Source organism: Pezoporus flaviventris, unplaced genomic scaffold (assembly GCF_033815535.1).
Source record: "Pezoporus flaviventris isolate CSIRO_AGI_PZ_B2104156 unplaced genomic scaffold, CSIRO_AGI_Pfla_v1 ptg000015l, whole genome shotgun sequence".
NCBI lineage: Eukaryota > Metazoa > Chordata > Aves > Psittaciformes > Psittacidae > Pezoporus > Pezoporus flaviventris.
In genome coordinates this window covers 28,482,435-28,510,425 of record NW_026892563.1, presented here as the reverse complement: position 1 = coordinate 28,510,425, position 27,991 = coordinate 28,482,435, and the positions used below count along the sequence as shown (strand labels likewise).

Genomic DNA, 27,991 nt, shown 5'->3' with positions numbered 1-27,991 from the left:
TCATTTATCCAAATGAAATATATAGAATTGGAGACATGCAGAATTTTGTTTTCTCTCAAAGCCTTAGTGATATTTCAATTTGTGACTAGCAGAGCTGGAATTAGGTTTTTAACTTTTTAAACTCATGAGAATGGTTTAGGTAACCATCTGTCTTGTAACTGCAGTAAATGTGTATATGCAGCTTAGAAGCTGCATAGCCTTAGAGTGGATTCATTGAGGTCAAGTGTGGGTCATTTGATTTATAACCACACCACCTTCACTCTGTATTGAAATCTTGTCTTGGAATTTTATGTTATTAATGTATCTATCTAGGACCTCAAATACAAATTGTTCTTGTGCAATAGGTGATGGAAATATTTTTTTTAAAACCATCAAAACTGAGAAGGTGCGTAAGACTTCTGGACCCCTGCAGTGCTTGTATTTGGGTAACGTTTTTGTATGGGAGACTCCAAAATCATATTAATCATATGCTCAGCCATTATACTCTTCTTGAGGCTTCCCTTTCCCTTCTAAAGGTAATAAGCCCTTTCATTTAAAAGTATTTTTGCACTCTAAAATGCAAGTACAATGCCTTTGGAGATCAGCGTGCTGTGCAATCTTTTCTGTCTCCCTGCAATACCAGCTGTTGTTATGTGGTAAGTGTAACTGGAAACATAGACTGGGTACTTCTCCTTTGTAAACCTCTGTCCTGGAGGTATGCCAGAGAACTAATGCCTGTAAGACAAGTGGATATTCTGTGTAAGGGAGCTAGATACGCATTGCATGGCCCGGTTACATGAAGAGCCGGTGTACCGTTTGTGCTTTTGCCTTTACAGACTCATCTGGAAACAGTTATCTTGGGTATTTTTTTCTTGAATGGACTTTCATGTTTTCTGTTGTAATCTTATGACTACTTTAATACACTTCCCCTCCCATTAGTGGTTTGCTGGATGGGTCTTACCTGGTTAGGGAGTGTGAAGGGAGGGGGGTTGAAACACACCACCTCTTTCTGGCAGTATTCTTCAGTCACTCTAGTCTCTGTCAGCCCAGCAAACAACACAGCTGGAGTGTTCACCATCTGAGAAATACAATTGTTGGTTGCAAGCAGAACACACACAGGAGAGAAAGAACTGGAGGTGGCAGGGCAGCCTCTGAAGAAAAGGGGATCTGACAGTCTATCAGGTGCATTTTAAGAAGGAAAAATGCTTTCCTTGAAGCACACAAATACTTTGCACAGGATAATGTAACATTATACACAAGGAGAGGACATCAGTACTACAGCAAGGTGCTGTAGCTCTTACAACCGTAGAACAGTTTCCTCTGCACCTCTGCCTTGCTGATAACTTAAATGGGATTGGGGGAAAGTAGTGGGAAGAGACTTAGTAACAGGATTTTTGCAAAACTCCAGTATTTCAATGCCTTCATTTTCCTGAATCCTGAAGAAGCTACTGGAGAAGTACCACGTACATGTTTCCTGAGTGAACACCTTTACAGGAAATCTGCATGTGTTAAAGGATGGGGTGGAAAGCAAGTAATAAAAGTTTTGGCTGTTTATTTTTCACATTCCCAAGAACCAGGTACTTAAATGCACCTGTTTTCTGCCTCTAGTTGTGAAAGATGACAGAAGCTAAAACACTCGTGGCACATACTAGTTCTCCCTTCTTTTGGTAAAGATGTTAGTGGCTGGGAAACAAATGAAGATTCACATGGCTGAGGCTGAAAAGAATATCCTTACACAACCAGGGAAGAGCATCAGAGAATGAAATGCAAATGCTACTATTGGTTACTGAAGTATGGTAAAAGCCCACCCAGGTCTGCCTGTGACCTGGAGGAAGATAACTGCAGTTGAGTCTCTGTCTGACTGGCACTGTGTCACTCTCATCACTGTTCAGTGGAGACAGGTAAGGTCAGGCCCAGCAACTCATTCCAGGCACAATCCAGAATCTGTTTCTTTTAAAGAGAAAATAACACATGGACTTTGCTTGAATTTAAAAGGTTGCACTTTATTTAAGTGTACAGAGATACTTTGTTATTTGTACTTAGAAAACACTTGCTCTCCAAACGTTTCAATTTCCTCTTTCATTTTCTCAAAAAACATTAAAATTAGTGAAGCTAGGTCCCATGGGGAAGGGTTTGTGCATTGCTGGATTTGACCTGTGGGTTAAGCATCTCTTTGCTGCACCTAGTCTTGTTTTGCTTTTAGTTCCTGATTATACCTATAAGGGGAAAAAGAAAACAAGCACAGACTAAGAACATAACACTAATTACAATAACAGTATCTTCCTAACAATGTGTTCAGCAGAGGCGGTTTAAAGTTACAACAGACTTGAGGGTGGAAACTCAGGATAGCATAGTTTAGCTCATGCATGAAGTTTCTACTTAGTTGCTGCAACTAAGTTTGCCTTATTCCTGGCCAGCACTGAAGCCTCAAGAAATAGTAATTAAAAAGGAATTAGAAAATGCTGCTCTACTTAAGAACCCTTCAATCCAGCTAGAACTGACATGATTCAACACTGAAAGTGCTGAAGGAGAAGTGCAAAGCTTATGCGGAGGAGAAAATCTAGGCTGTCAGTCATACCTACAGCTTTTAAAGAATGCCTCAGACCCAGAAACTACAGCTTCCATAGCACGTTCCTTAAAATGTGCTCTAGTTACGCTGAAAAGATTTAAAACGTCACTCAACTGGGAAACTAACAATGAAGCAAAAAAAGTTCTGCAGTGTTTAATTGCTCAGTTCCTCTTGTCTGTTGCACTGACATGGAAGCTGGTAGAATTTATAAACTCCTACTTAAGATGAGGTGTTGTGTCCCAAGATGTAGAAATTCCTGCTGAATACATACCTCCATATTCGGTAGAGTTGCGAACCACCAGCACAGCCAACAAAGAAGTTTACAGCAAACAGACTCCAGTTCTTAGGAATAATAACTAGAGAGTACCTTGACCAAATAAGGCCTGTTGAATGAAGGGGAAAGTTTAAAGATGTTAAGTCTTTAAAGTGAAATATTCAGACATTCTCTTAAGTTTGGACACAGAATCATGAGCCAGTTTAAGCAAACAGATTTTATAACCTCATGTTAGACAACTGCTTTTCTTATACCTAGCCATTTCTCAGTTATAAAGCACATCAAGTGGCGGTGGGACAGCTACTGGTATGTACTGCATTTTTGCAAAAAAAACCTAGATAATGGAGTCAATCATAGTCTTAATAGCAAAGAAAGATCCTCTGTACTCTACAGCAGTCAAGACCTTAATTCCCCAGCACAGCTGCAGGGTAGTGTCATTTTGCTGTAGTATATACCCAGCCTCTTGCAGGGTACTCAGCTTAGACATTACAGAATCCACCAGTCAAGAAAGGTCTACGTATTATGTAAAATGCAGAGATAAAATAAAGTCTAGAGAATGAAGGTGGCAGCTGCAATTTTGATTTTCAGCTTGAGCTGCTACAAGTCCCACCCATGACAAGATAAGGTGGAACACCTTGAATACAGGTGGTTGTTTCTGCCAGCATGAAAACTGATGACAGACAGCAGTGCAGCAGTCCATGTACCACTGCTTCCAAGTTCTTTTAACACATAGGAGTTCTTTCCAGTTATGTTAGTGTAATTGCCCAGCCACTCTTTAATCCCTTAAAGTCTGTTCTAGAAGAGTCACTGTATCCTGGAGATTTTAGAATTGCTTCATCTATAGGAAAGGAGGTCACTTAGTGGAATAAGTGGTATAATTGTAATTTAAGGGATAAAACTCAGACTTCTAACTCTAACAATTTGCTCTGGACAATTCCAAATTAAGAAACATGCAGAAAATTAATATAATCACAGAACTCTTACAGTTTTAGTAACAAGCATAGGCCTGTCCTGGAATTCTCATCTGACAGGAACACTGAGACTTAGTGTATTATAGTTAAGCCTTTTCTGTAGAAGCAGGTTAGTACTGATGGAGGATTCTGGAAGAAGGTTTAGAGAGGGTGCTGCATAAAAGAATACAGTAACTTTGGCTTTACCTGTGGCCATTAACACTGCAGACTGTGCTGTGCTGAGCTTTTCTGCTGGTCTGGTCATATCAGCCATTCCAGCACATACCAAACCCTGTAATGACAAATTCTGTGAGCCCCAGTTCAGTATCTGGACCTCCTTTAACAGACCTCCCTCTGCTTTACAAGGGGAAGTTGCTTCATACCTCAGTGCTTATTCCATAGGCATTATGCAGGAGGTAGGATGCATTACACTAGCAGAGTAATTAGACTCTTGGAGACGCCATCTACTTCTAATCGCTTGTGGTAGGAGTAAGAACACAGTTGTAAGGGGTGCACTGGAATTTTATTGGCTGGCAGTAAAATTCCAGGCAGTGGCAATTTTGTATTAATTTACAAACAAGGTTAATTTAAGCACAGCTGCTTAAGAAAGCAGCTTCCTAAAGTTCAGGCTAAGATATTGCTGTTAAAGATTGATGTGATACCATATACACTGAGGGAGTAAAAGTGCTACGTTTTAAATATAATTTCAGTAAAAGTAGAAAACATCTAGGTGAAGGGAGGAATAGCTTGGCTGATGTACTTTACAACTTTGCTAGCAAATATGCTTGATTTGATTCTTGTGTTATTGCCCTCTACTGGAAATAAAATTTCATGCTACAGGAGTTCACAAAAAAAGAAAGCAAACAAAATCCCCATTAAGGACTCCTTTGGCTCCAATCAAGAAACCAGGTTTTAAGGGTAGAGAAGTCCATATGCTGCCTCACTTATGGGACTGATGCTGTTGTAGTGGTGCCACAGAGGTACAGGCTTCCAGCACATGTAGGTAAGTACCTCTGCCGTGTAGGGAAAAGTTATTTTAACTTCTCAGTGAAGAAGTTCACCATTTCCTGCATGTTCATAAAATTAAAAAAAAAAAATATTTGTGTACGCTCTTTCAATACAGCAGTTGTCAATACCAGCCTGCTAAGAAGAGTTGCCTGTATGCTTAGGCTCAGGAGCATGTCACCTGGAAGAGCCTCTGAGAAAGGGGAAGGTTAAAACCATGGTTTCTGCAGCTCCAGTTTAGAATGACAAAGAAACCAAACTACAGCTTGGAGCATAACATGTTGCCGTGGCCTATAGAAAGTTGGGGCTCACAAATGGGAAACTTGGGAACCAGCTGGTAATAGGAAGAGCAGGTTATATCCTTGCTTGTTATCAAACACAGAGATCAAATTGCTTTATGATTTTAGAGGTCATTTATCTATACCAATACAACTAAGAGGAATACAGTGATTTAGGAGGAGACGTTTACTTCACCTGTGTGCAAACATAGCTAGGGGGTGTAACCAAGTGGGAAGCAGAGAGCTACCAAAAGCTAAAATGGCAGCTGCCCTTTTTTTTTTTTTTACCTTTTCTCAAGATTACCTTGCACTCTGACATGCTTTAAGCTGCCTTCAAATTACAGTACTTAAAGAGTTTTGAATTATGCCAGTTCATAACTTCCTTAAGTTTCACACAAGAAAGCCTTTCTGAAACTTTCAGCAAAAAGTACAGGTTTTTGACAAAGCATTTCCCCCCTCCCTGCTATCTCCCCTGCATGTTATGTATGTTATTAGTGCTAGTTTTGTTCCTCCCTGCAAATTAAAAACTAAAGCATTGGTTATTAAATCTTTGTGTAGGTTCAGATATCTGCTGGGAAACCACTGCTTGCTCAATGGGTCGCTGCAGGTTGCACTTTGACAGACATCCAGACACTAGCTGGCATTTTATACTTACCCATTTCATAAGAGGTGCCCAGAAAAAAACTGTTTTTGGACCTGAGGGGAGAAAAAGAAAAGTAGTTAAATTATTCAGTGAGATGTGGCTGGTTTAATACACACAGTAAGTTTTGGTTTGTTTTTTTAAATAATGAATTGTGTATATTAGCAGTTTCTACCACTGTACAAGCTCTAGCATCATCCTTCAGCTATGTAATCAGTCATACCATTTCTGCAACAGGTGAGTAGGATTTTGTTATTTCCATTTTTAAGAAAATAAGGACACTAGAGCAGGCAAAATGCATATATAACAAAGAAAGGATAAGTCCTAGAAATATGAAGACAGTGTCTGTAATGATTAAAAGCTACTCTGCAGCTACTCTAACAAACAATTAGTATTTGAAATCTTTGTGAACTCTATCTTGTAAACCTCCAAAATACCTTATTACTGGTACTGTAACAAGTCAGTCCCTCCTGCTCTTCCTAAATCACAGCCCACCTCTTCACATTACAGAAGACATGCAGCACAGCATCATAAGTAAGAGTACAAATTGCAAACCTAAGCAGTAGTAAATGTCACAAGGAGACTGTCCTCATTCACCTGTAATCTGCACCTCTGAATAACCATGTCTTTCTAGCAGAAACAATGCTTACTACTCAATCCACCCAACACCCCAGTAATCTACCAATAGGCAAAGGAGGAGTGTGGGGAAGGAAGGCAAAAATCTAGAGAAAGAAGGGAGAAAAGTCAATGGAATGAAATCTGGGAAAACTATCTCTTTTGCAAATAAATCTCTTACAGCAGTGGCAAAATGGCAAATGGTTGGTTAAAAAAAGGTACTCTAATGCCATACCTACAATGTGCAGATGGCCAGCCATGCCAGAAATCATCCAGGACTCCTGATTGAGGTCTTAAAAGAGAGACCACAATCCAAAGCATCAACCCACCGCACTGGGAGACAGCCGGGACACTGGCTGTTTCATCAAATCATGTTAAGGTTTAGGTCTTGCTAGGACACTGCTCAGCATTCTGATAACATGCAAGATGAAGCCAATTTTTCACTGTAATATGTTACATACTACGAGTAAAGTTTTTAAATATAAATGACAACTGCTAGGACTTTGGTTGCTTTCTTTTTATGTGAGCTGATTTGTCACTAACATTTTGGCCTTAAAAAAGCCTTTCAGTAACTATTTATACTCCCTGTTTTAGGAGCCCTCAAGTTTATGATTTGGAGAAAATAAGCCATCACCTGTGAAGCAACTCATAATTTGGGGAATAACACAGACTGTTAAAACTGTCGGTTGTGTCATCACCCTAAAGCCAAATAAGCCCTATAAAAGGGCAGGGCAACTGCAGCACAGACAGCAACAAAAAGTAGATTGGCAGCTTTGCATAAAGCCCTCTTCAGACCCACAGTGCTCATTACAGTGATCAAATTTCAAACTGCAGTTAGTAACTACTAGGATTATTTTCCTTGGGTAACAACAAAAGTGGTTTTTTTTGTTGTGTTTTGGTTTTTTTTTTTATTACAATATCGGGGGTTGTAAAACCACTAAAACCATCTAATAGTATTGAATAAATACAGCTGACTGTTCATCCTTTAAAGGCATAAACTTCAGTTGCTGCTCTTTTAGCCAGCGACTTAGAATCATACTGCAAATACAGCTCTTTATAAATCAGTCTTACAGAGGTCCCACAAATATAGCTTTAATTACTGCCATCTATTTTCTTCTAAACATTCAGATTTGGAGTATTAAAGAATGTGGGCTGACTATTATGAAATTTACATTCCTTAAACAGCTTGTACAGTTTTCAAGATGACTAATTTTTATTAATAATAGATAACCCGGTAATTTAAAACTGCTGACTACAAAAGTAAGAAATAATTGAAACAAGGTACAGAGCCAAGCTTGTTCTGTCAAATGCCTTAAGCAGATCACTTCTCCTGGAGGCATTCTAGTAAGCATGCAGCCAAAGTGAGCTCTTCCCAGATCCTGATACCTGGATGAATTTTTCAAGGATGAATTTGACAGCAGCACATACAGCAGCAGGGGCATACCAGAGGCTAATCTGGATATCGTATGTGTGAAGATTTTATAGAATTTATGAGTTCTATTAAGTATTAAGTCTTTGTCCTGACAGTTTAGTTTAGTTAGGCAAAATGAACAAAAGAGGCCAAAGGAGAGCACAAGCTCAACCCATGCTTCCCCAAGGCTGCCAGGAGCATTGTGGTAGCCTGTACGGCAGGCCTTTCACTGTCTTCCAGCAGCCTCATGCTGTGCAAGCCAAAGAAACAGCTTTTCAGACCACGAATCAGTTATTTTACTGGAAGATGTCTGTGCCAGAAAAGCAGTAAACTTTGTTCTTAATTTCTGACAAGTGATTTGTAATTTCATGATAACAATGCTCATATTCCTAACTTGGATATCACCAGGGATAAAACATGAGCTTTTCATTTTTAAGCTACTTCTTTTGCAGGCAGAGTGACATCTATTGGATAACTTTTTCACAGAACCACCCTCAAGACATTTAAGGCTTAAACAGAAGTGGCAGAGGTTCAGCTTTGATGCTCTTCAGAGGTTCATGCTTCCTCTGTGGCTTTTCTCACACCATCAGCACAGATTACAGCAGATATATATGTATATATATATGTATACATTCATACAGAGTCTCTAAAAATGGATTTTTAAAAAATTATTTTCATGATTAAGGTAGTGGGAAAAGTGGCCCACAGGCAGTAGTACTGTGAAAAGCACTGCAAGAGAACTTCCAAAGCCTTTTTTCCATTAGTACCACAGTTCTGACAAAGAATGAACACAGATGTTCCCAGTGCTCACCATGTTTTGTTTTCAATAAAAGCAATTGGAAGCTGCCACATTTCACCCAAGATGAACTTGGCACTTAAGAGGCTTGGCACCTTTACAATGGAAGTGCTGCATGTATTGACTCTTTAGACATTAAAAAAACCTTTAATATTAAATATATACACTGATATAGTGAATTCAGTGCAAATCAGACATTCTGATAACTGCAGTTTTCACTCTTTGATTGTGACTTCTTTAAAGCAATAGTTTTCATTTCCAGAAAGGACTGTTAGAGGAGGACAGAACAACTGCCTAAAAACTAAAGTCCATTTTCACAGTGCATATTCCAGGTAGGTGAAGAGTCAAGGATGCATACCCCACTGAAACAAAACAGTGGGAACGACAACCTATGGAATTTCAGGATTTTATCGAGCACTCTATTTAACTCCCCTATGCAAGTTGTTTACATGACAAACATCACCTAAATGGCACTGAAGAGGATCATTTTACAAGAGATTTCTCCCTATTAACACAAAATCCCATGTTTACTTAAGTAAAGATAAGATGTAGGTCAGGTAAAGGTAGCTCATTTCAGGATAACTCAAGCCCTTCTTTTCCCACAGGAGTCTTTCAACTACAAGAGTAGCACCAGTTGACTTCGGTTAGAATGCCTAAGTCGGCAGAAAGAAAATGAAGCAAACAGCTCCCGGACTTAAACCAGAGTACACTCCAAGATCAGAAATCCTTACAGCGCTCCCCGCTGCTTTTTCAATGCATCCATTAGCAAGAAGTGACTGCTGAAGCCTTTGGGGCCTTTTGGAAACCACCACATCCCCTAGGTTGGGGCTCGGCTCAGGCAGCCCAGCCGCTCCCAGGGTTCAAACCACGAGGTAACGAGCAGGAGCCCACTCATCAGTTTTCCCCATACACCCAGAATCGGAGTAACGGAGGGGTGCGACACCGGTGTCTCGCGCCCTGCTTCCCCCGCAATCCCAACTGGCGCGGCCGTTACCTGCCGGGTGGTTGTAAAATGGTCGGAACCGCGGTGGCAGCATGAGTTCGATGCGGTCGAGCATGCGGTGGTAAGAGGCGCGGAGCCCTGAGGCGGCGGCCGCCATGTCGGGAGGGAGACGGAGGCGCGGGAGCCTAGCAGCAGCAGTGAGTCAGCGGACTAGCAAGCACCTGCACCTCCCTACCTTCACGACCCACCGTCCTTTCACAGACCCCAGCAGCCCCGCCCATCTGTCACCCCCGGCCCGAGGGGAGGAGCGCCGCTCGCTGCACGCTGATTGGTGGTCTCTGCAAGAGGCGTGGTGGGGCTGAAAGCTTCGAGTAACGCTATTGGTTAGGGCGGTCTCCCCCCACCGCGTGAGGAGACCTGATACCAGCGCGCTCTATTCCGGCAGTCTTCGAGAAGGGCACGAGCCCTCGGCTCAGAGATGGCTGCCGGGAGCCGCTTCACTTTCCCATTCAAGATGGCCGACGTGCGGAAAGCAGAACCCACGCCCAAACCCAAGATGGCGACACTAGCTTTACCGCTGGGCTCTAGAGCCGGTTTGGCCGGCGAAGCCGAGCGCGTTGACATTATCCGCCATTTCCACAACACCCCATTCGGGGAGGGGCAGGGCAGACCCTCCCCCCTCCCCGAGACGCTGCTACTGGCTCCCGCGAGACGCCCGTAGTCTCGGAGAGCTGCCGACCCCTCCTTCGCGACAGGGGCGGGGCTCCGCGGGGGTCGGTGGCCCATGGAGAGGGGCGTGGCGTAGCACCGCCCCCGGCGGCTTTCTTGCTTCACGTCGGTGTCTCGGCACGAGCCAGTCGGGCGGTCTATCGGTTTTCATGGTTATCGCTCGGGGCGCCCAGCACCACCGGAGCGCCCCGCCTTACCCCGTCCTTTCGCCGCTCCCCTTTCGCGGGGGCCATGTCCCGCGGGCACTGCCACCACCTGCTGTGGGACGTGCGGAAGCGGAGCCTAGGGCTCGAAGAGCCCGGCCTGCTGCGGAGGCACTACCTGGGTAAGGGCGCGCGGGGCCCGCAAAGCCGTCCCCTGAGGTGAGGGGAGAGAGGGAGGGCGGGACGCCCCTCCCAGCAACTGCTACCACCTCTCCCCTATGCGTGGGAGCAGGTGGGAGCGGGTTCTCTTTCCCGACCCCTCCCCGCGGGGTGCGCGCACAATGGCGGCGGGGGGCGGCTTGTCGGTGCTGTCCCCGGGAGGGCTGGGCCCGGTTCCCTCGTCCCGGTGCTGCGGGGTCGGTTCCGCCTTCACCTCCTCTTTTAGGAGTAGCTGGCTCCTAAGTTTCCTGTGTCGCGCGTGGGGCTGTCTCCCCACCGGGCACGGAAGTACCCTCGTCCGCCCTCTTCCCCCCCCGCCTCTCCCTGAAGAAGCTGTTGCATGAGGGATCGCGGCGGGGAAGTTGGGCGTCGGGCCGGCGCCCAGGCGGTGGCGGCGCCTTAAAATAGACTGGGAGCCGCGTATTTGCTTCTCGGGCTGAACAGGGTTGACTGGCTCTGAGCCTGTAACGACTGCCTTACAAAAGCGTAGAAGCGCCAGGATAACAGTGGAGATCTCGGAGTTCCCCGGCTTTTGGAAGCCGATCGCTGGGCTCAGCCAGTTGAGCAGCTTGTTGTGTGCCAGCTTGTTGAGCCGGGCTTTGTGTTCGCAACTGCTGGGCGGGGGGCGTGGTGGCCCGTAAAAGCGCTGCAGCTCCGGCTTCTGACTGCTGCGTCTGTTAAACGCCAGTTATTTTCTTCACTTTCTAAGCGCCCCAAGTTAAAAATAGCGTTAGTTTCAGTTTACGAGGCCACAGGAAGGTTTCTCCAGCCTGACGAAGCTGTTGATGTTCTTTGTAATGGCGCAGGTTGCATGTATTCTGCATCTTACCCTTCCCCAAAGTATATATATTTAAAAATACTTATTCGCTTGTTTTGGGGGATGTGGTGATCTATCATATATCATAATGATGCTCCAATTTGGGAGAGTGGGATGGCTCTCCAGGGAAGATGGTTTGTTGGTGGCAAGCATGTTCTTTTCTGCTTGTGTGGCAAAGTATATTCCTGATTTTGAGCCAAAACATAGAGGAGGAACTTATTTACAATGTTGTAGAAAGTGTATCTTTTTTTAACTCCATGGCACTTCTAACTGTGGTTAGTGTTGTTTTCTTTAGGTTTTCCAGTGGAATTTAAGGTGACGTATCACATTACCAAGTCTAACTCATTGGTTTTCTGTCTGTGGTCCCTGAGCAAACAGTCATCCACAAAAGGTAATCGAGAAAAGCAAGGTCATTGCTGGTAGGCTTCCACCTATTATAGAGTGTTTGTATATATAGCACCTATGTGCACACAAGTGCTTTGGCAAAAAAAGAAACCAAAACAAACCAAAACAACCCCACAATCAAAATAACAAGGCCCTACAATAAAAAAAAAAAGAAAAAAGAAAAAGAGTTGAAAACTAATGCTCTAACCGCTTTTGACTTTTGTTATGTCTTGACAGCTGGTCAAGTCTTCACTGAGGATTGTCCTAACATTCAGTGATCAAACATGGTTATCCTTCTGACTGGGTTCTTAAGTGTAGTGTGTAAATTTTGAAGAAGGACCGTAAAACTTTTGTTTCTACGTGATTGTGTCTCTGACAGTTGAAGTATTAAGATTTGATCAGTAGAAATCAGTCTCTCAGATTTAGTAAGATGTTTTTTCCTGGACAATAAGGTGTTTTTTCTTTCTCCAATAAAATGTGCATAAGTAGTTAAAATCCCTTTGCTGAGTTAAGGTCTCATATTTACTGTTTTCCATTTCATCTAAACATGCTCCATGGCTTTATAGCCTTGAGAAAATAAGACCTGTGAGAGGCTTCCCACTGAATTGATGTTAATATCTGCATTGGTGGTGGCAAAAGTTGCTGAAGTCTTATTGACAGGCTTTTAATGAAAGAGGTTAGTACATGGTGTGCTTGCCTTGTGGAGCCATCACACTTGTGTTCAAAATGGTACTTATGGCCTTAATAGACCCTCTAATTTTGCTGCTAGCCAGGTGTGACTGCTCATGTGCAGATTTACCAGACAGCGGGTCTGTTGTCATGCCTTTTTGTGTGCAGTTTAGTGTATGTATGCGTCTTTTCTCTTTCAGACTTAAGCAATTCTACCTAGGAGCTTTGTTGTTTGAACATAGGTTGAGAGCGCAGTGGTCAGACAGGTAATGTTGTTCGTTGCTGCTCTAGTCTGAATGAAAGTATGGTTTCTTCCTATTTACGCTGGTTTTACAGTGTTTCAACAGTCTGACAGAACAGATGTAAGTAAAGCATTTCATTTTGACTTAGTAAATAGCTCTGGGAGACTCAAGGCATTGTGTATATGCATTTATTGCTTTTTGTTTGTTTGCTTTTGTTGGGGTTTATTTTGGCAAAATTGTCAAAACTACTGTGGATACCACTACAGACTAAAGCAGGTTATAAGTTTCTTGTTTGCTCTTTCTCAGTAAACAAATCAAAGGAGAACCCTCACAGCAAGTCCAAAACTAACAGTGCTGTTCACAATGTGTTGGAAGGAAGATGTGTATGTACAAATGATACTTGCATAGTGAACCATTTGTGTTGTTCTGCTACAATGTAAAATATGTGGAATATTGAAGGCAACTCTGTATTGGAGGAAAACATCTGAGAACTAATTGCTTTTTTCCATTTACTCATTGTTTTAGTTTCATGTGAACTGGCAATCAAGTGGCACTCTATTTATAACCTCTTTCAGCTTTTGAAAACAGCTGCTCCAGGAAGGATCTGTGCATCATACTGTATCTTTCAATACAGATAGTTCATTCCTGAAATTTATATCCTTGCAAAACTTTGTCTGATTTTGCAAGGTCTCTAACTAATTGCTCTGAAGCCTACTTGGTTCTGGACAGAGTTCCAAAGGAAAGTTTTGTGGAGATGAGGCAATATATACGTACCTGGGGCATATCCTTCAGACGTTATCATTTGTTAAGAATTCCTGCTGTGGTGATAGAGGGAAAATGCGAGTCTTACATATCTGTTAGCTATGTTGTGTTCTGCATTTGTAGGCTAATTAGTATCAGCTTCAGACAGCGTTTGTATCTGAAGTCTCCAGATAAAGCCAGGCCCTGGCTCTCAGTAGTATTCTTTTCTTTGATTCAGTTTGGGCATTCAATCCTGTCTGCTACTGGTTTACAGATGGAAACTGAGTTTCAGTTATTAAAGTCACAGTGCTTTTACGGAGAAAAACACTGGTAGTAAACTGGAGTATCCAGTTTAAATTTTGCCTTGAAACTGACTAACATTATTCAGTCATGATACTTTCCCAGACAACCCCAGTTCTTTGTTACTATTTTGTATCATTGTGGTCATATTTCTGTGACTGAAGAACATGCCAGTTCCAGTAGCAGGTAAGTGTCTGGTGCCATCACAATAAAGGCCTTTATGCAGATAAAGTATAGCATATCATAATTGGACTAGAGAAAGAGTAGCATGGTTTTCTTGCAAGAAAGAAGTGAGTCCGTAATTCCTCTGAAATATTTAATGTGATAGGTTTGATGGGTTGGTTTGCTTTTCTATGAAGGGTCATGCTTCTGAGGATGGCTGTTTAGCCATGAGGAAGGTGGAGTGTGTGTGTGTGTGTGTGTGTGTGTGTGTGTGTGTGTTCAGGGCTTTTTGTTTGTGTGTTTTGTTTTGTTAACTGACATGACAGTTATCCAAAGCAGATTTGTTAGTCTAGTTTGCAGAGAGGAACTAATTCCATTTTTTAGCTCAGAGTGACTGTTTGAAGGTGTGGTGCTTGACACAATGGAAGCAAGTATCAAAAGAAGTCAGTTCTCCCTAATCTCTGATATCCTTTTTCACATACTATTTTCTAACACCATCTTTCCTTGTGACAGGAAATTTTTAGCCTTACCAGATTTCTTAAAGATAGTGTTGTGATGATGTCTACTGGTACATACCGGTCTGTACTACTCCATACTGGGATGTGTAAATTTGCAGATGACACCAAGTCGGGTGGAAGTGTTGATCTGTTGGAGGGTAGGAAGCTCTGCAGAGGGATCTGGACAGGCTGGATCCATGGGATGTAGCCAGTAGAAGGAGGTTCAACAAGGCAAAGTGCTGGGTTCTGCACTTGGGCCACAACAACCCCCTGCAATGCTCCAGACTTGGTAAAGAGCAGCTGGAAACTGCTCATGGGAAAGGAGCTGGGGGTGCTAATTGATGGAGCTGAGCATGAGCAACTTGTGCCCAAGCAGCCAGGAAGCCACCATCATCCTGACCTGTGTCAGCACCAGTGTGGCAGCAGGGCCAGGTCAGTGATTGTCCCCCTGCACTGGGCACTGGTGAGTCTGCGCCTTGAATCCTATGTTCAGTTCTGGCCCCCTCGCTGCAAGAGAGACATTGAGATGCTGGAGCAGGGCCAGAGAAGGGCTGTGGAGCTGATGCAGGGCCTGGAGCACAAGTGGGATGGGGAGCAGCTGAGGGACCTGGGAGGATTTAGTCTGGAGAAGAGAAGGCTCGGAGGGACCTTATCGCTCTCTACAACTGCCTGACAGGATGGAGGTGAGGGGTGGGGGGTGGGGGGGTGGAGCTGGTCTCTGCTCCCAAGGAATGAGGGATGGGACAATAGAGAACAGCTTCAAGCTGCACCAGGGGAGGTTTAGATGGAGATGAGGAACAATTCCTTCCCCAGAGGGAAAGGACCTGATGATCTTAAAGGTCTTTTCCAATCTGGTTGATTCTATGATTGTATGATTTCTGAGCTCCACTCCCACTCTCTTTAAAGACTGCTTCATATCTTACTAAGTTTCTCTCATCCTGTTTTTCAAGATTTAGGAAAGGTTTGAAATCTGTAAATCAACTATAAGGAAACCAGCAATTAGGTTGATTGTGGCCAGATTTTGTAAAGTTCCAACAGCTGTTGCTAAAAAGAGAAAAGTAAATATATTATTATGTAGATAGTAGAGTGATCAGGTGTCAGTCAATCCCCGTCTTTACTGATATTAACCATAATAGAACCAAAAGTAATTACAGTTTTGAAGTTAGTTAATTACCCTGTTCATAGATAGGGCTGAAAAATAGGTTAGTTAAGAGCAGCTATTATGTGTATGGACAGCTGCTCAGTTCTGATATTGACAGTGTTACATTCCTAACCTTACTAGTTTATAAAACTAATAGTGGCTCACTGAATGTAGATGGAATTGGGTACTGCTGTTGGAGCATTTATTTCTTCCTTAAATACATTCCTCAGGGTGCGAGAGTGAAACTGTTTCCTTAAAAGATGGAAAAGTTTTATTCTCTGTTGCTTTTCTGTGGATAAATAAACAAAACCACAGGTGGAAATTGAATGTTAGGGAGAACAACCAGAAAGATATGTGTTATTTTCCACAGCTTTTGCTCCTAGATGTATTTCAGCATGTGATATCTTAGTCTTTGAAAATAATGCAGAATAAGAAGGGTCAGCCAGCTTTAAAATTATCAGCTTTGGAGCTGGTGCTCTTGCAGACTTTGAGATAGTCACAGGGTATTTAATCAGCCCTTCTTTAATTCTTTGCATAATACTTTTGATGTTTAGTTTTTCAGGTGCATTGTTACATTTCATGTCCTAAACTTCTGGCAATAATTTTCTTTTCCAGCATGAATTAAAAGCGCTCATCTGTCACAGCTAAAACCCCAGAATTGGTAGAGGTGGTTTATGTTGGTTTTCCTTCTATAGGTTTAGCAAATTAACTTTTGCTTGAAAAAGGACCATTATAAGTTCGCCTAGTTGTCTGGTTCTGAGGACGCAAATGATTAACTGCTGTTTTAATGTAAACAATGTAGCTTCCTGATGTGTGGCATCTTCCACTGCACTTTGGTGTGTGTCCGGAATAACCAATTCTGTAGTGACATATTCTTGGCACACACCAAATACACTTCGTGAAACAAGACTAACTGAAGATTTCAGAGAGATACAGTTGAACTCTCCATTTTTTTTTTTTCATTAGTGATATTTTCTAAATAATGGAAATTGGCAGAGCCAGAATTGAAGATCACAGTGTAATGAAAGAGAAGAAAATACAACTTGAAAACAAACCCAAACATCCTTAACATGCTGTATTAGGCAATAAATGTTCTGTAGTCATTGGATTTTCAGCAGTTGGATAGAAAAATTTAAGATGTATTGCATTGGAGAGAAAAAAGTGCTACTTTGTAATTGTAAAAGCCAGGAGAGAGTACAGGGATCAGGTATTGCCTTAAACTGGGTATATTTGGGTTTTTTTTCATTCGCTAATAAAAGCAAGACTTGACAACTATAGTCAAAAAATTATGGATAGACAATTGAAAGCTGAATGTGTCATCAAGACCTGTTGATACCAAATTGAATTTGGAGGAATTTAATGAAGAGGTGTCCTGGGTTCAGCAGTAGCAGTCATGTTTCTCCTTCTTGGTAGCTGGTGCAGTGCAGTGTTTTGACTTTCGGCCTGGGAACAGAGCTGATAACAATGATGTTTTGGTTTGGCCAAGGACTTTGTGAGCCTCATGCTCTGCCAGGGAGGAGGGGAAGCTGGGAGGAAGCAGAGACAAGACACCTGACCCAAACTGACCAAAGAGGTATTCCATACCACAGCACATCATGCCCAGGAGGTAACTGGGAGTTAGCCGGAAGGGCTGGGAGACTGCAGGGTTGGAGGAGGTATCGGTCGGAGCTTGGTCGGGCTTGGGGGGCGAGTTATCGGTCAGCTGGTGCTGAGGTGTTGTATTCTCTTCCCTTGTTATTTCCTTTATCATTATTATCATTGGTGGTAGCAGTAGTGATCTGTGTTATACCTTAGTTACTAAACTGTTCTTATCTCAACCCGTGGGAGTTGCATTCTTTTCGATTCTCCTCTCCGTCCCTCCGGGAGTAGGGGGAGGGAAAGAAGGGGGGGGGTGTGTGAGTGAACGAATTACCTGACTGGGTTTAAACCACGACAAGAGGTTAGGTCTGAAATGAGTTTCCTGATACCATCTTATTTAAATTGGTACCAAGGAATAGAAAGGCACAATGCATGTGTTTAAAACAGCATTTTGAAAGGAAAAAAAAATTGTGGGTGATCCTAGCACAGAAACATTAATATGTTCTTTTTTTCTTTTTTTTTTTTCCTTACTTCCAGGTAAATCAGCTGTGATAATAACGATACCCATTTAAAATGTTTTTAATAAAATTTTGCAGAAAGTAGCACACTGTCAGTAAAGGGGTGGTGGTGGGGGGAGAAGCATAGCATAGCAGAATCATCTGGACAAGGCAACACGCACAGAAAAGCTGTCTGGTTACAGTTTGGTACATACCAGAAAACCAGAAAGAGGTGAAAGATGGGAGGCAAGATTAAGCTTGGCTGGGTATTTCTGTGGTGTGAGTCCTAAATACTTAGTTTTAATTTAAGTTTAATCAGTCTTCTGTTATTTTGGGGATTATTTCACTCATAGTCTAGCTGAGCTGTGGAAGTGTAGGTGCAGAACCCAGTTGCACCTGCAAGTGGTACAGCTATGTAGTGCTACTTGAACTTGATAGCTTGATTTGCTACAGTCTCAGGAGTCTTTGCTTGTCGTTAACAATATCATTGACCTTTTCACAGTTGCATCTTTCATGTGTGTTCTGTCATTTAATTGCTATAGTTTGTGATACTGCTTCTCTCTTCTCAGTGTTGGCCCACCTTTCTCCTACTCAGTGCTAAAGTGTTGGCAATCACTTTAGTATACTAAAAAAAAAAAAAATCACATTATTATGTTCTTTGGTGGAATTGCTTTGCTGAAACTTGATTTTTGGGGTTTTGTTTTGTTTTGTTTTTTTAATTTTATAGTACTGTCTATATCAGATGTTACATGAACCTGCTTACTGAGTTTTGATTTTGAATTTTCTAAGTCACCAACTTTTTTGGTGCTGTTATATCTTGACATACAGCATAAAAACATTAATGAAAGAGGGTTTTCCAGCATTGCACACAAATACAGACAGCTTAAGTGGACTAGAAGGAAATGATCAAAAATAGGTACAAGTGTATCAGATTATTGATCTTCAAAAGTTCAGTGGGCCTTTTGTCTGCAGTTTTGCCAGCTTTGCTTGCCAAGGGCTGAGTTACGCAGATATACTTTTTGTTTTAAGGGGTTAACCTTATGTGTAATATCTGTGCAGTAAACAATAATTATGTGTGTTAATGGTTACAAAGTATGCGTGTATGTGTGTTGTAGTCCCAAGGCTTTGCATATATAATTATATTATTTGAATTAGTCTTAGAATGAAAATGTATTTGCTTTATATCCTTTCAAGTCTCACGCTTCTCATGCAAACAGCTGGAGACTAAAAGATTTGTGTGCACTGTAAGTATCTTTTAATTTTTGACTGCGGTATTTTATCGAATTTACATTTATGTTTTTAAATACAATGTTTGTACAAAGAATGTATTTGCTTTGTAAATAACTGCCAATATTTTGATACTGAGTGTGTCAGACAGCTTCAGAGTTAAGTTGCACCTTGATCTTGTAGTAATGAGTTTTGGATACATGAAAGCTGTCTCTTTCTGCAAAAACAAGTTGTGTGCTGCATATACTGGATTTGTATTTCAGGTTGAGGCACTCATATGTGGGATCATTTGAGATCTCACTCTTTTTTAAGTATTTATTTTCCCCATATCCTTCTTCCGGTTGGATTGCTTCCATTAACTCCATTAGAGTAAGAATCTCTGTGTTAGTTGTTGCACAGCAATGCTATGAGTTCTTGTGACTTTGCGTGTGATTTGTGATCTTCTATCCTTGAATGTCCCCAAAATAGTCTAGTGGGTTATAACTGATCATGTATCAAGATCTTGTTGACACTTGAGACTTGTCCTGTCTAGCAGTAAAGATCAGGTCAGATTTAGAGTATGCCAGCATTCAAACAAAGCTGGACTTTTCACTGATTAAGTGCAAGTTGCAGCATTTTTGTGTCTTTAGACCTTGGTGAGTTTACTCCATGATTCCACACATACTTTAGTATGTGTGGAATCATTAAATATTGAATTCCACACACACTTTAGTATGTGTGGAATCATTAAATATTGAAGGTGAATATAGCGAGATGGAATCTGAATCACATTAGTGAATTTTAGTATCTCTTTATTTACCTCATTTTATTCTTTGAGGATTTTTAGGCTTTTGTCACGAAAATAAAATGCATCAGTAATACTGCTGTTTGCTACTTAGCAGATACCATGAGGAAGATGGAGATCCATCCTTTCCTGTAAACTGAATGCATTGTGGTGCTTGTTTAGTCTTTATTGGACTACTGAAATGTCACCAATACATAAAACTATTATACAAAGTCCAAACCTCCTCTTTGTTTAGGTTACGGGGCTTTGTTTTTATATGTGTTTCCATTGTTTACCTTTCCTAGGAAATGAGGAAAAATGTGGTTCCTTTTTAATTTGTTTTTATTTTAGAAACACTGCTATGTCCTGAAAACTCTAGTAAAAATGGAGACTCTTGAGTTAAACAACAGGTTTTTTTGGTCATGTAGGATGAATACATATAGCTTAATGCAACAAAACTTTTAAAAGTAAGCTTTTGTTTTCATTTTTTTTTTAAATGCTCAATGATAATTCAACTTATGTCACAGTGTGAACATAACAGCCATCTACTACCAAGACTCAGATTTCTGCCTTAGCTTAACTTTGCATGTCATCTGTCTTTAAATTCCTTGTCAATTTCCAAGTGTTTATGCTTGTAATCTCAGGGGGTGATGTACCTCTATCTGTTACAGTGTGTATGTCTATTTCAGTTTCACATCCTCCCCTAAACCTGGCAGTGTATCATTCCAATAGTACCCAGGATTAAATGATATGTTTGATTAGGTAGGAGTGCAGAATAGTAAATGCTTTAATTCAGTTCTGCCATGTCCACATTCTCTGTTTCATTGAGCCATCCTTGTGGGAAAGGCAGTCAGTGCTGTTTTTGCTAGAAGACATGTCTCTTTAGATATGCTGGTGTAAGCTTCTATTTAATCACTTCTTAATATTTTTTAAAATGAGTATTGAGTTAGCTTAAACAATTTTAAATAGTAGGCTTTTATTGGTCCCAGACCATTTTGTCCAAAATGGGCTATGGGATATTCATGTGCATAATCCTGTTGGCTGATTTGATGAAGCAGTAGCCTCTGATAGGCACATAATGGGAGGACTGGCAGCAGTGTTGGGTGCACACATTTTCAGCCATAAGAGGATGTGTCTGCTAGAAATGTGCTTCTCTTAAGAGCAGGTTCCAGTAACTTTTCCTTTCCTTCTGCTAGTGATTTTCCATGTTCCAGTTTTCGTTTTGTCTGAGTGCTTGGAGATGATAGATCATAGTTCTGCTGCTAGCAGTCTTTAACTTTCATGCTGGGGCAGAGTCATACCCATTTCAGCTTCTTACACAGTCTGGTCTTGCTGAGAAGTAGAGCTCCTAAATCACCTTGGGTGTTACACAGATAAGTAGCACTTGAGAAAATAAAGCAGAATACCTGATGTGATGTGTACTTCCCAAAGTGTTGGAAGGATTGTCTGGGTTACTATGTTAATACCATTTTTACAAAAAAAAAAATAAAAAAAAATTCAACATATGTTACTGTTGCACATACTATTTCAGTTGAGGACTTTTCAGAGAACAGCATTTCCAAAGATACATTGAAACCTACAACACTGCATAATACTTCTTTTAGCCTTCAGTTAATAGAAGCCTCCTTTGATGAGAAGAAAACGGGGCTCAGGTGTATTTCTCTAAATCTGATGACTGTTCAGTTTTGTGTTGGTGTATCTTTTAGAACTTCAGGTTGCTTACTTGGAGAGACATATTTTAGTGCTGGTGGAGAAAACAGAAAATGCTTTTGCATTTGGTTAATCATACGTCCAATTAATCACACTTAAGCTATATCAGGTAGTTTTGTGTTTAGAAGAGTAAGGTGCTTTTTGCCTTTAGTTGTCTTTTACATAGATACAGCTTCGTTTTTTTTTTTTTTATCACATGGATTTTTGTCCTCTGCTCTGTAGAAATTAGAAATATTAGTGCCATAATATAAAAAAAGTCAGAATATGATGTACTTATGAATGAAATCCGCTTAGTATTAGCCAGCATAGCACACTCAAAAGCTAGTACTTGGAGTATGCAGATGAAATGCCTTTGCTAAGACAGGTAGTCGTGCTTTATGTTACATTTTTGCTACTGAGAACACCTTAAAAATTTGGTATTAATGCAGTGGAATTTTATGTATTATGTATTTTTCAAGCATAAAACATTAGGTAAATATCAAACAAAAATTAAACATACTGGTTTAAAGTTCAAAGGCTTGTAGTCTTACCAGTGATGAAGCCCAATGGAAGCTTACATTCATGAGTGGGTACTTTTAGTATGTGAAAAATGTTTGCTAGTTAATTATAGGCATTGCTGCTAATGCAAACAAATCTTACCTGTGCTGTTACCTGTAGTAACTTACTCTTTCAGGTTTGGTAGAAGCACACCTAGACAGAATTCTTTTCCAAAACGCTTCTTAATTGTCTTAAACCACATAGCATTGCTGAACTTTGTCTTTTTACTTTAGCAGATCTCTTTGTGTTTCTTTTGAGATCAAATTTTATGTTAATATACTCACCAGGATATATGATAGGCTTGCTGAATTGTAATTCAGAGCATAGCGTCTTGTCTTCCGTACTTTCTGTCTTAGTGTTAATATAATAAAAGTGAAAGTTTTGTGTTTCTTATACTTCAGAATAAGCTTCATAATATTATCTTTGGATTTGAGTGCAAGCTTGATTAGCACCAAGTTGTTTGATGCTGGGTGTTGAGTAGCAAAGCTCTTACCTATTGAAATGACAATTAAGTCTTTTCATAAAAATGCAAATATTTTGTGTTTTCCATATAGTGTTCAGACCTTCAGGCTTGATAAAGTATCATTAAGAGCAGAGAAAAATTTGGGTTATCTGTTTTGATCTGAAACAATAATGAAATAGTTGTTCAAAGTAACTTGAAAGGTAATCTTGTAAACATTGACAGAACCAAGAGCTACCATATTTTGGCATTTATACAATACTACAGAATAGTAAGGAAATACAACCAAGAACCTTGATCAAAATACTGGAGGTCACACCAGTGGATTTGGTTTTTGACTGTATTTCTGATTCACTCTTTCTTTGATAAATTGCTTCAGCTTCCTGTGTCACAGTTTTGGCGTCTATAAAATGGGGCTACTGTCAGTCTATGTACCTAACAAATGTATTTTAAAATTTTAATTCATCTTCAAGAATTTTAACATAGCCTGATGAATGTTAATTCAGTGGATGTTGTATATAGTTCTGTTTACTGTAAGGTGTTTGGAGAATTCTGTTTGCTGGGTAAGCAGCATGTTGAGACATCGATTGAAAGTTACATTGGCTCATTCTGCGGAGTTTGACGTAGTCAGTCCAGAAATATATACAGATTTTTTCTACATACAAATGAACAGGACTCACCATCTTTTCATGGAGTGGCTTCATCAAAAGCTGGTTTTCTACCCAGGAAAATCAAGAGTAGTTTTTAAATGTGCTTAGAGTGCAAGATAACATGTGCTCTGAATTGGGAACAGAAGCTGGCTCCATTTCAGTTTTAAACTAGAGCATTCCAAATGTCACAGTAAGCTAGTGCTAAGGGACTTGGACTTGGGAAGAGCCAGCTTGACATAAATGAGTGTTCATTTGACAAAGGGGATCTATTACTGCTTTTCTGAGTAAGGGTTGTCTTTTAATGTCTGCTATCATGGTGGTGCTGGCTTGGATCAAAGTTTCGTAGTACTTTAAAGCTAGACCTTCATCATGAGATGATTTGTACTTTTTCAATGGGAAATTCTGAAGTACAGTTTAAAATATGTGAAGGTTTCACATGCCTTGAAGCATTAAGTCTCACTGCTGTCATTGGTTCTGAAGCAGCATTGACTAAAGAAGGTGTGTATATCTCTGCCAAAATAGCCATGTAGAAAGCAATTCCTAAACTGAGCATTGTGACCTAAATGGTGTCTTAACTACTGTGAGTTAAGGGACAATGATGTTTTGATATTGCTCCCTGAAGGAAGATTAGAGCTATGTGCTTGTGCCCATACACCAGAGTTAAGTAATTCTTCAGAAAGGAGTGCCAAAGCATCATTTGATTTGACACTGTGTGCAGTGGAACATTTTGAAGAAGTAAGTTACAAGGAAGCAGCTGCAGTTTTTCTTTTGCCCACTTCTTAATATATAAATTCATATTAGGAGTGACTCAAGGCATAGCTTCTTCCATACACAGAATATGGCCTTGGAAATGGTCCTCTAGTCTTTAGCTTAATATAAATCAGAAAAATTATTAATCAGTGTACTGAGGGAGGCATTGCACCTTAAGGCTTCAGTTGGTGCATAATGTCTAGTGAAAATTGATAGGTGGAGCAGTAGCTAGATAGCTTTCCAAATTACAGCTATGTGAACACTTCACAGGAAGGTCATCACTGCCATTTGAAGTTCAACAGTGCTTTTACGTCTTGTTTCATTTCATTTCATTTCATTTTATTCCTGTTGATACTTACACCACCACAGCAATTTCAAAGCAAGCCTCATGTATGTTTCACTGTCCAGTGAGATCATCTTGGTGGTGACAGATTGAGCACTTGATCCCAGGCCTTACTTGAATATATGAAATTACATATTGAAGCATCCTCACAGAATTAAATTATCAGTTTCTGGTGGCATGTAGTTAAGGGGAAAAGTAAAGAGTTTCCGGCTCTTACAGAGTCTGTACACAATATGGGGAGGAGGTGAAGACACAGGAATGACAGGACACACAACTTGACAGAGGTCTTGATGCTGATTTTGTAAGAAAAAAAGTATAGGGTTTTGTCAAAGGTCTGATTTTCTTCCATCATCTTTGCTAGAGGGCTGCTTTCAATGGAAGGTGGAGGGAACAAGTATCCACTAGATATGAATGAGAATTCAGGATTGTGAAGATTCTTGTCACCTGGGAGAGAGGAGTCCTAGATGTAGAGAATTTGACTGTTAGAAAGTCTAGCAATGTAAGTTCTGGTGCACCTGAAGAGTAAAAAAGGGGATATAGACTATTAATAAAGCAGTTAAAAGCAGTATTGTATTTTTTTTCTAAAATGTAATTAATAATGGGGCAGTGACAAAAATACTCAGGTGACACAAATATCAGAAAGCTCTAGTACTTACTGCTGAGTTTTTTTGCCAAACCTATGAACTTGTGGAAGTAATTGCTTGAAGTACAGAGAACACAGATTTACTGACTTTATTCAACTTTTAATAACAGCAAATGCAGAGACTGTATTTTCTTCAGATCAGTTTGAGTAGTTCTGTTTTTTATTTTAGAAATAAAAACATTCAGGATCTGGTGGTTCTTTTTTTGAATGATAAGCTAGAATCAATCCATTCAATTGTATTATCATGTTTTAGTACTTTAACAAATAGGAAAGTTCTCTGAGGCAAAACATTTAGGCTATTTGACCCTTGCCCTCTTTTCACTTCAGGGAATAAGGAAACTCACTGAATTTGGCTTAGTTTTTTGCTTGTAATTTTGCTTGTATTTATTTCCTTCCTCAGTACTTACATAAATAGTGATCACATGATAATTAATGATGTATGTAACAAATTACATATGGGAGGATGCGCAATGCTATTTTTTTTCGTGTTTCAAATGGAGTGAAAGTGTAAGAGACACTGTATGTTTGTATTTCAGTGTAAACATTTAATGCAACTTGCATAGCTACTTTGTTCTTAAGACCAAAAAATCCTAATCTAAGAAAACCAAGAAGTTAGCTCATATCTAATTTTGTCAATAGCCTTCTTTAAGAAAATAAAAATTGCAATTCAAGATGTGATTAGAGCACATTTACTGTTTCTTGCTTGCACCCTAGAAACAAATTTTTAGGTTTCTATTATGCAAAGTAATATATAAACATACAGCAAGTGATATTTCCCACCTCAGTATTCACATTTACATACAAGCAAGTGTTGTAGAAATCAAATTGATCTGATAATAGGATCCTCCATTGAAAATATACATATCGTTTGGAAAAAAAAAGTAAGATTTAAATGAAAAGTGCAATAAACGAACTGTTAAGGACTTAAGTTCAAAATCTGTCCCTTACGGGAAAAATGGAGAAGGAACAGTGGTAAAGAGTAGTGAACAATGTAGATGTATTCCCAATTCAAGAATATACGCATTCTTGCTAATAGTGCATGGTGCGTAAGATTAAGATTGTTATTTTAATGGCTCTCTAATGATGGCTTTCCTTGGTAATGGAAATTGTAGTACTTCTGAGATATCACAGTTTCAATGTCTATAAAATGGGGTGTAAAAGAGTATGCTTTTTATCTTTTTAAAGCTAGATTATGTGTGTTTTAAAAGCAAGCACTCTATAACCATTTCATCCAGTCAGTACTTCCTCTTAAAAATGAAAAAGTATTTTGCCAAATTATGATACTTGTGTAATGTGGTACTTGAGGTATGTTATGAGCAGTTTTGAACCTTGGAGGGGACCTCTGTAGTTCCAGCAAAAACTAGGTTCCAAAATATACCTTGTCAAGCAGGGAAAGCTAAATGGCTTTGGTGCGGGTGCATTGGACGAGGTGCGGGTGTACCTGTGGGAGTTGGTACTGCTTGAAGGGTTTCCTGGTCTTCAAAGGAGTGCGGCAGGGATGTTCAGTGCCTACTTCTCAGTCTGAGGGTTGTGCTGTGGCAGTCTATGATTGTGAGGGACCAGGTATGGATATCAGGTGTTAGTTTTCACCCCTGGGAGTATATGTGGCAAATAAAAGATATTAAGAGGAAACAAGTGGAGAGAGGAGAAATTACATTTCCAAATTTGTGCTACACTGCCAGAGGTGATACTGGGCTCTGAAATGCTTCTGCCTTGTGCTGAACCAAGACAAGTTCAGAAGTGTAGGATTTTCATATGTGGAGAGAGTTCTGTTTGCAGTTCTTCTTTCCCTGACTCTAGTTTTGTCAGAGGAAGGCAAGAAGGTTAATTTTGTGTGAATTTAGTAGGTTTCCTATTTGAAAATAGTGCAGCTTAACAGGTCTACCTACAGTCCAATGCCTGGAGTTTTGTTCTGAGAGCTGCACAAACACATGGCAAAGAGATAATGTCCTTAAGTGCTTTTAGGATTTAAATAAAAAGTTTATAATAAGTATTTTTATTTTCTGAAAGTGCTTTCTGGGAATTATTAGGTTCACTATAACCTGTTTTCATGAAACGAGGGCACTCTAAATGAAAGTTGAAGCTGTTTGTTTAAACATATAGTTCATGAAAGACTACATTGTTTTCAATATAATTTAGTTTTCCTTCATTCGTATAGTGCATTAGTGGTTTTAAGTGCAGTGGTAAGTAAGCCTGTATATAAGGAATAAGGACATAAAGTTCCTGGGTCCTTGCCTTACCCGATATGCATGTGTAGATTTCCTTTTTCTACTTCATCTCTTTGTTTCACGCCACCTTTCCAAAGGTTTCCTTTGTGTTTTATCCCTGAAGTATGTATCAAATGGAATGGTACTGGCCTTCAGTTTTACTTTTCAAAATGCAACACTAACAATGAGATTGAAGTTGGGTTTTCTCTGGTTTAAGAGGAGATGCAGAGTTGTAGATAATGCTTGGAAGATCAACTTCCAGTTCCTTGCTGAAATTACAAAACTGCATTTTACTTTCTACCTGAGACCTAAACACGTTCTTCTTTATATTCCAATACAAAAAAATTCTTGAACTGGTATACTTGCTTTCAGCTAAGTTAACCAAATGGTTATTTTTCTGCTTGATAACTATTAGGTTTAGAGGAAGCTTCAGCATGTAAACTTGTGAAATGTTCATTTTGCCATTTCTGCACTCTTATTAGAGGTGGTAGAAGAGCTAGCAAATGTAATGCTTGTCTTACTGCTTGTAAAATGAGAACCATATGAACTGTTTCAAAATTTATGTTTGTATTCTGGTTCTTTATTGTTTAGGTTTTTGCCCATTGGTACCTATTATCAGGGTCTTCATTACTTCTTCAGTATTACTGTTTTTTTAAAAGAGTATGTAATTAGTGTTTTTCTTCACAGGGAGAAGAGAGTTTATTCAAAGATTAAAACTTGAAGCAACCTTGAATGTGCATGATGGATGTGTAAGTCACTTTTGCTTGTTAAAAGATGTTAAATTGTGATTTTGTTGCCACAGTAATATTTCCTCAACTTAAAAGTACAAATACCATATATCAAGGCTGAACTGGGAAACACTGTTTGTTGAGATCTACATCTGAATTCTCTAGATATTTTTCTTCTTAAGCATCTGACACTTTACCTTTGAAGCAAAACAAAATACCATTCCTGTACATTAATATTGTGGCCCACTGCTGAATGAATTAATCTTCTGTGCCAGGAAAACACATGTTTATCTTTTCAGGTAGAACTCACCTTAAATCTTTAAATGGAATCTTTAATAGTTTTGTGCTATGTTAAGATATATATATATATATTTTTTTTTTTTTTTACTTTAAA

At 40.0% G+C, this 27,991-nt stretch overlaps 2 protein-coding genes across 7 annotated transcripts in view; one reads left to right on the top strand and one right to left on the bottom strand.

The window, feature by feature from the left end:
• Positions 1 to 1,956: 1,956 nt before the first annotated feature.
• MPC2 (mitochondrial pyruvate carrier 2) lies at positions 1,957 to 9,863 on the bottom strand. Its single transcript, XM_061454494.1, has 5 exons — positions 9,512 to 9,863; positions 5,711 to 5,751; positions 3,980 to 4,064; positions 2,820 to 2,931; positions 1,957 to 2,195 (listed from the first exon to the last, which is right to left on the bottom strand). Exons 1-5 carry the CDS (start codon positions 9,615 to 9,617, stop codon positions 2,162 to 2,164), a joined length of 378 nt encoding a protein of 125 aa, XP_061310478.1. The 5' UTR covers positions 9,618 to 9,863; the 3' UTR covers positions 1,957 to 2,161.
• A 438-nt stretch (positions 9,864 to 10,301) lies between these two features.
• The window catches only part of DCAF6 (DDB1 and CUL4 associated factor 6), an 82,994-nt gene continuing 65,304 nt past the window's right edge, over positions 10,302 to 27,991 (top strand). For all 6 annotated transcript variants that reach the window (XM_061454443.1, XM_061454444.1, XM_061454442.1 and 3 more), the window contains exons 1-2: positions 10,302 to 10,514; positions 27,557 to 27,618. In XM_061454443.1, the coding sequence (XP_061310427.1) occupies positions 10,421 to 10,514; positions 27,557 to 27,618 (156 nt within the window). In that variant the 5' untranslated portion in view covers positions 10,302 to 10,420. The remainder of the gene's footprint in view (positions 10,515 to 27,556; positions 27,619 to 27,991) is intronic.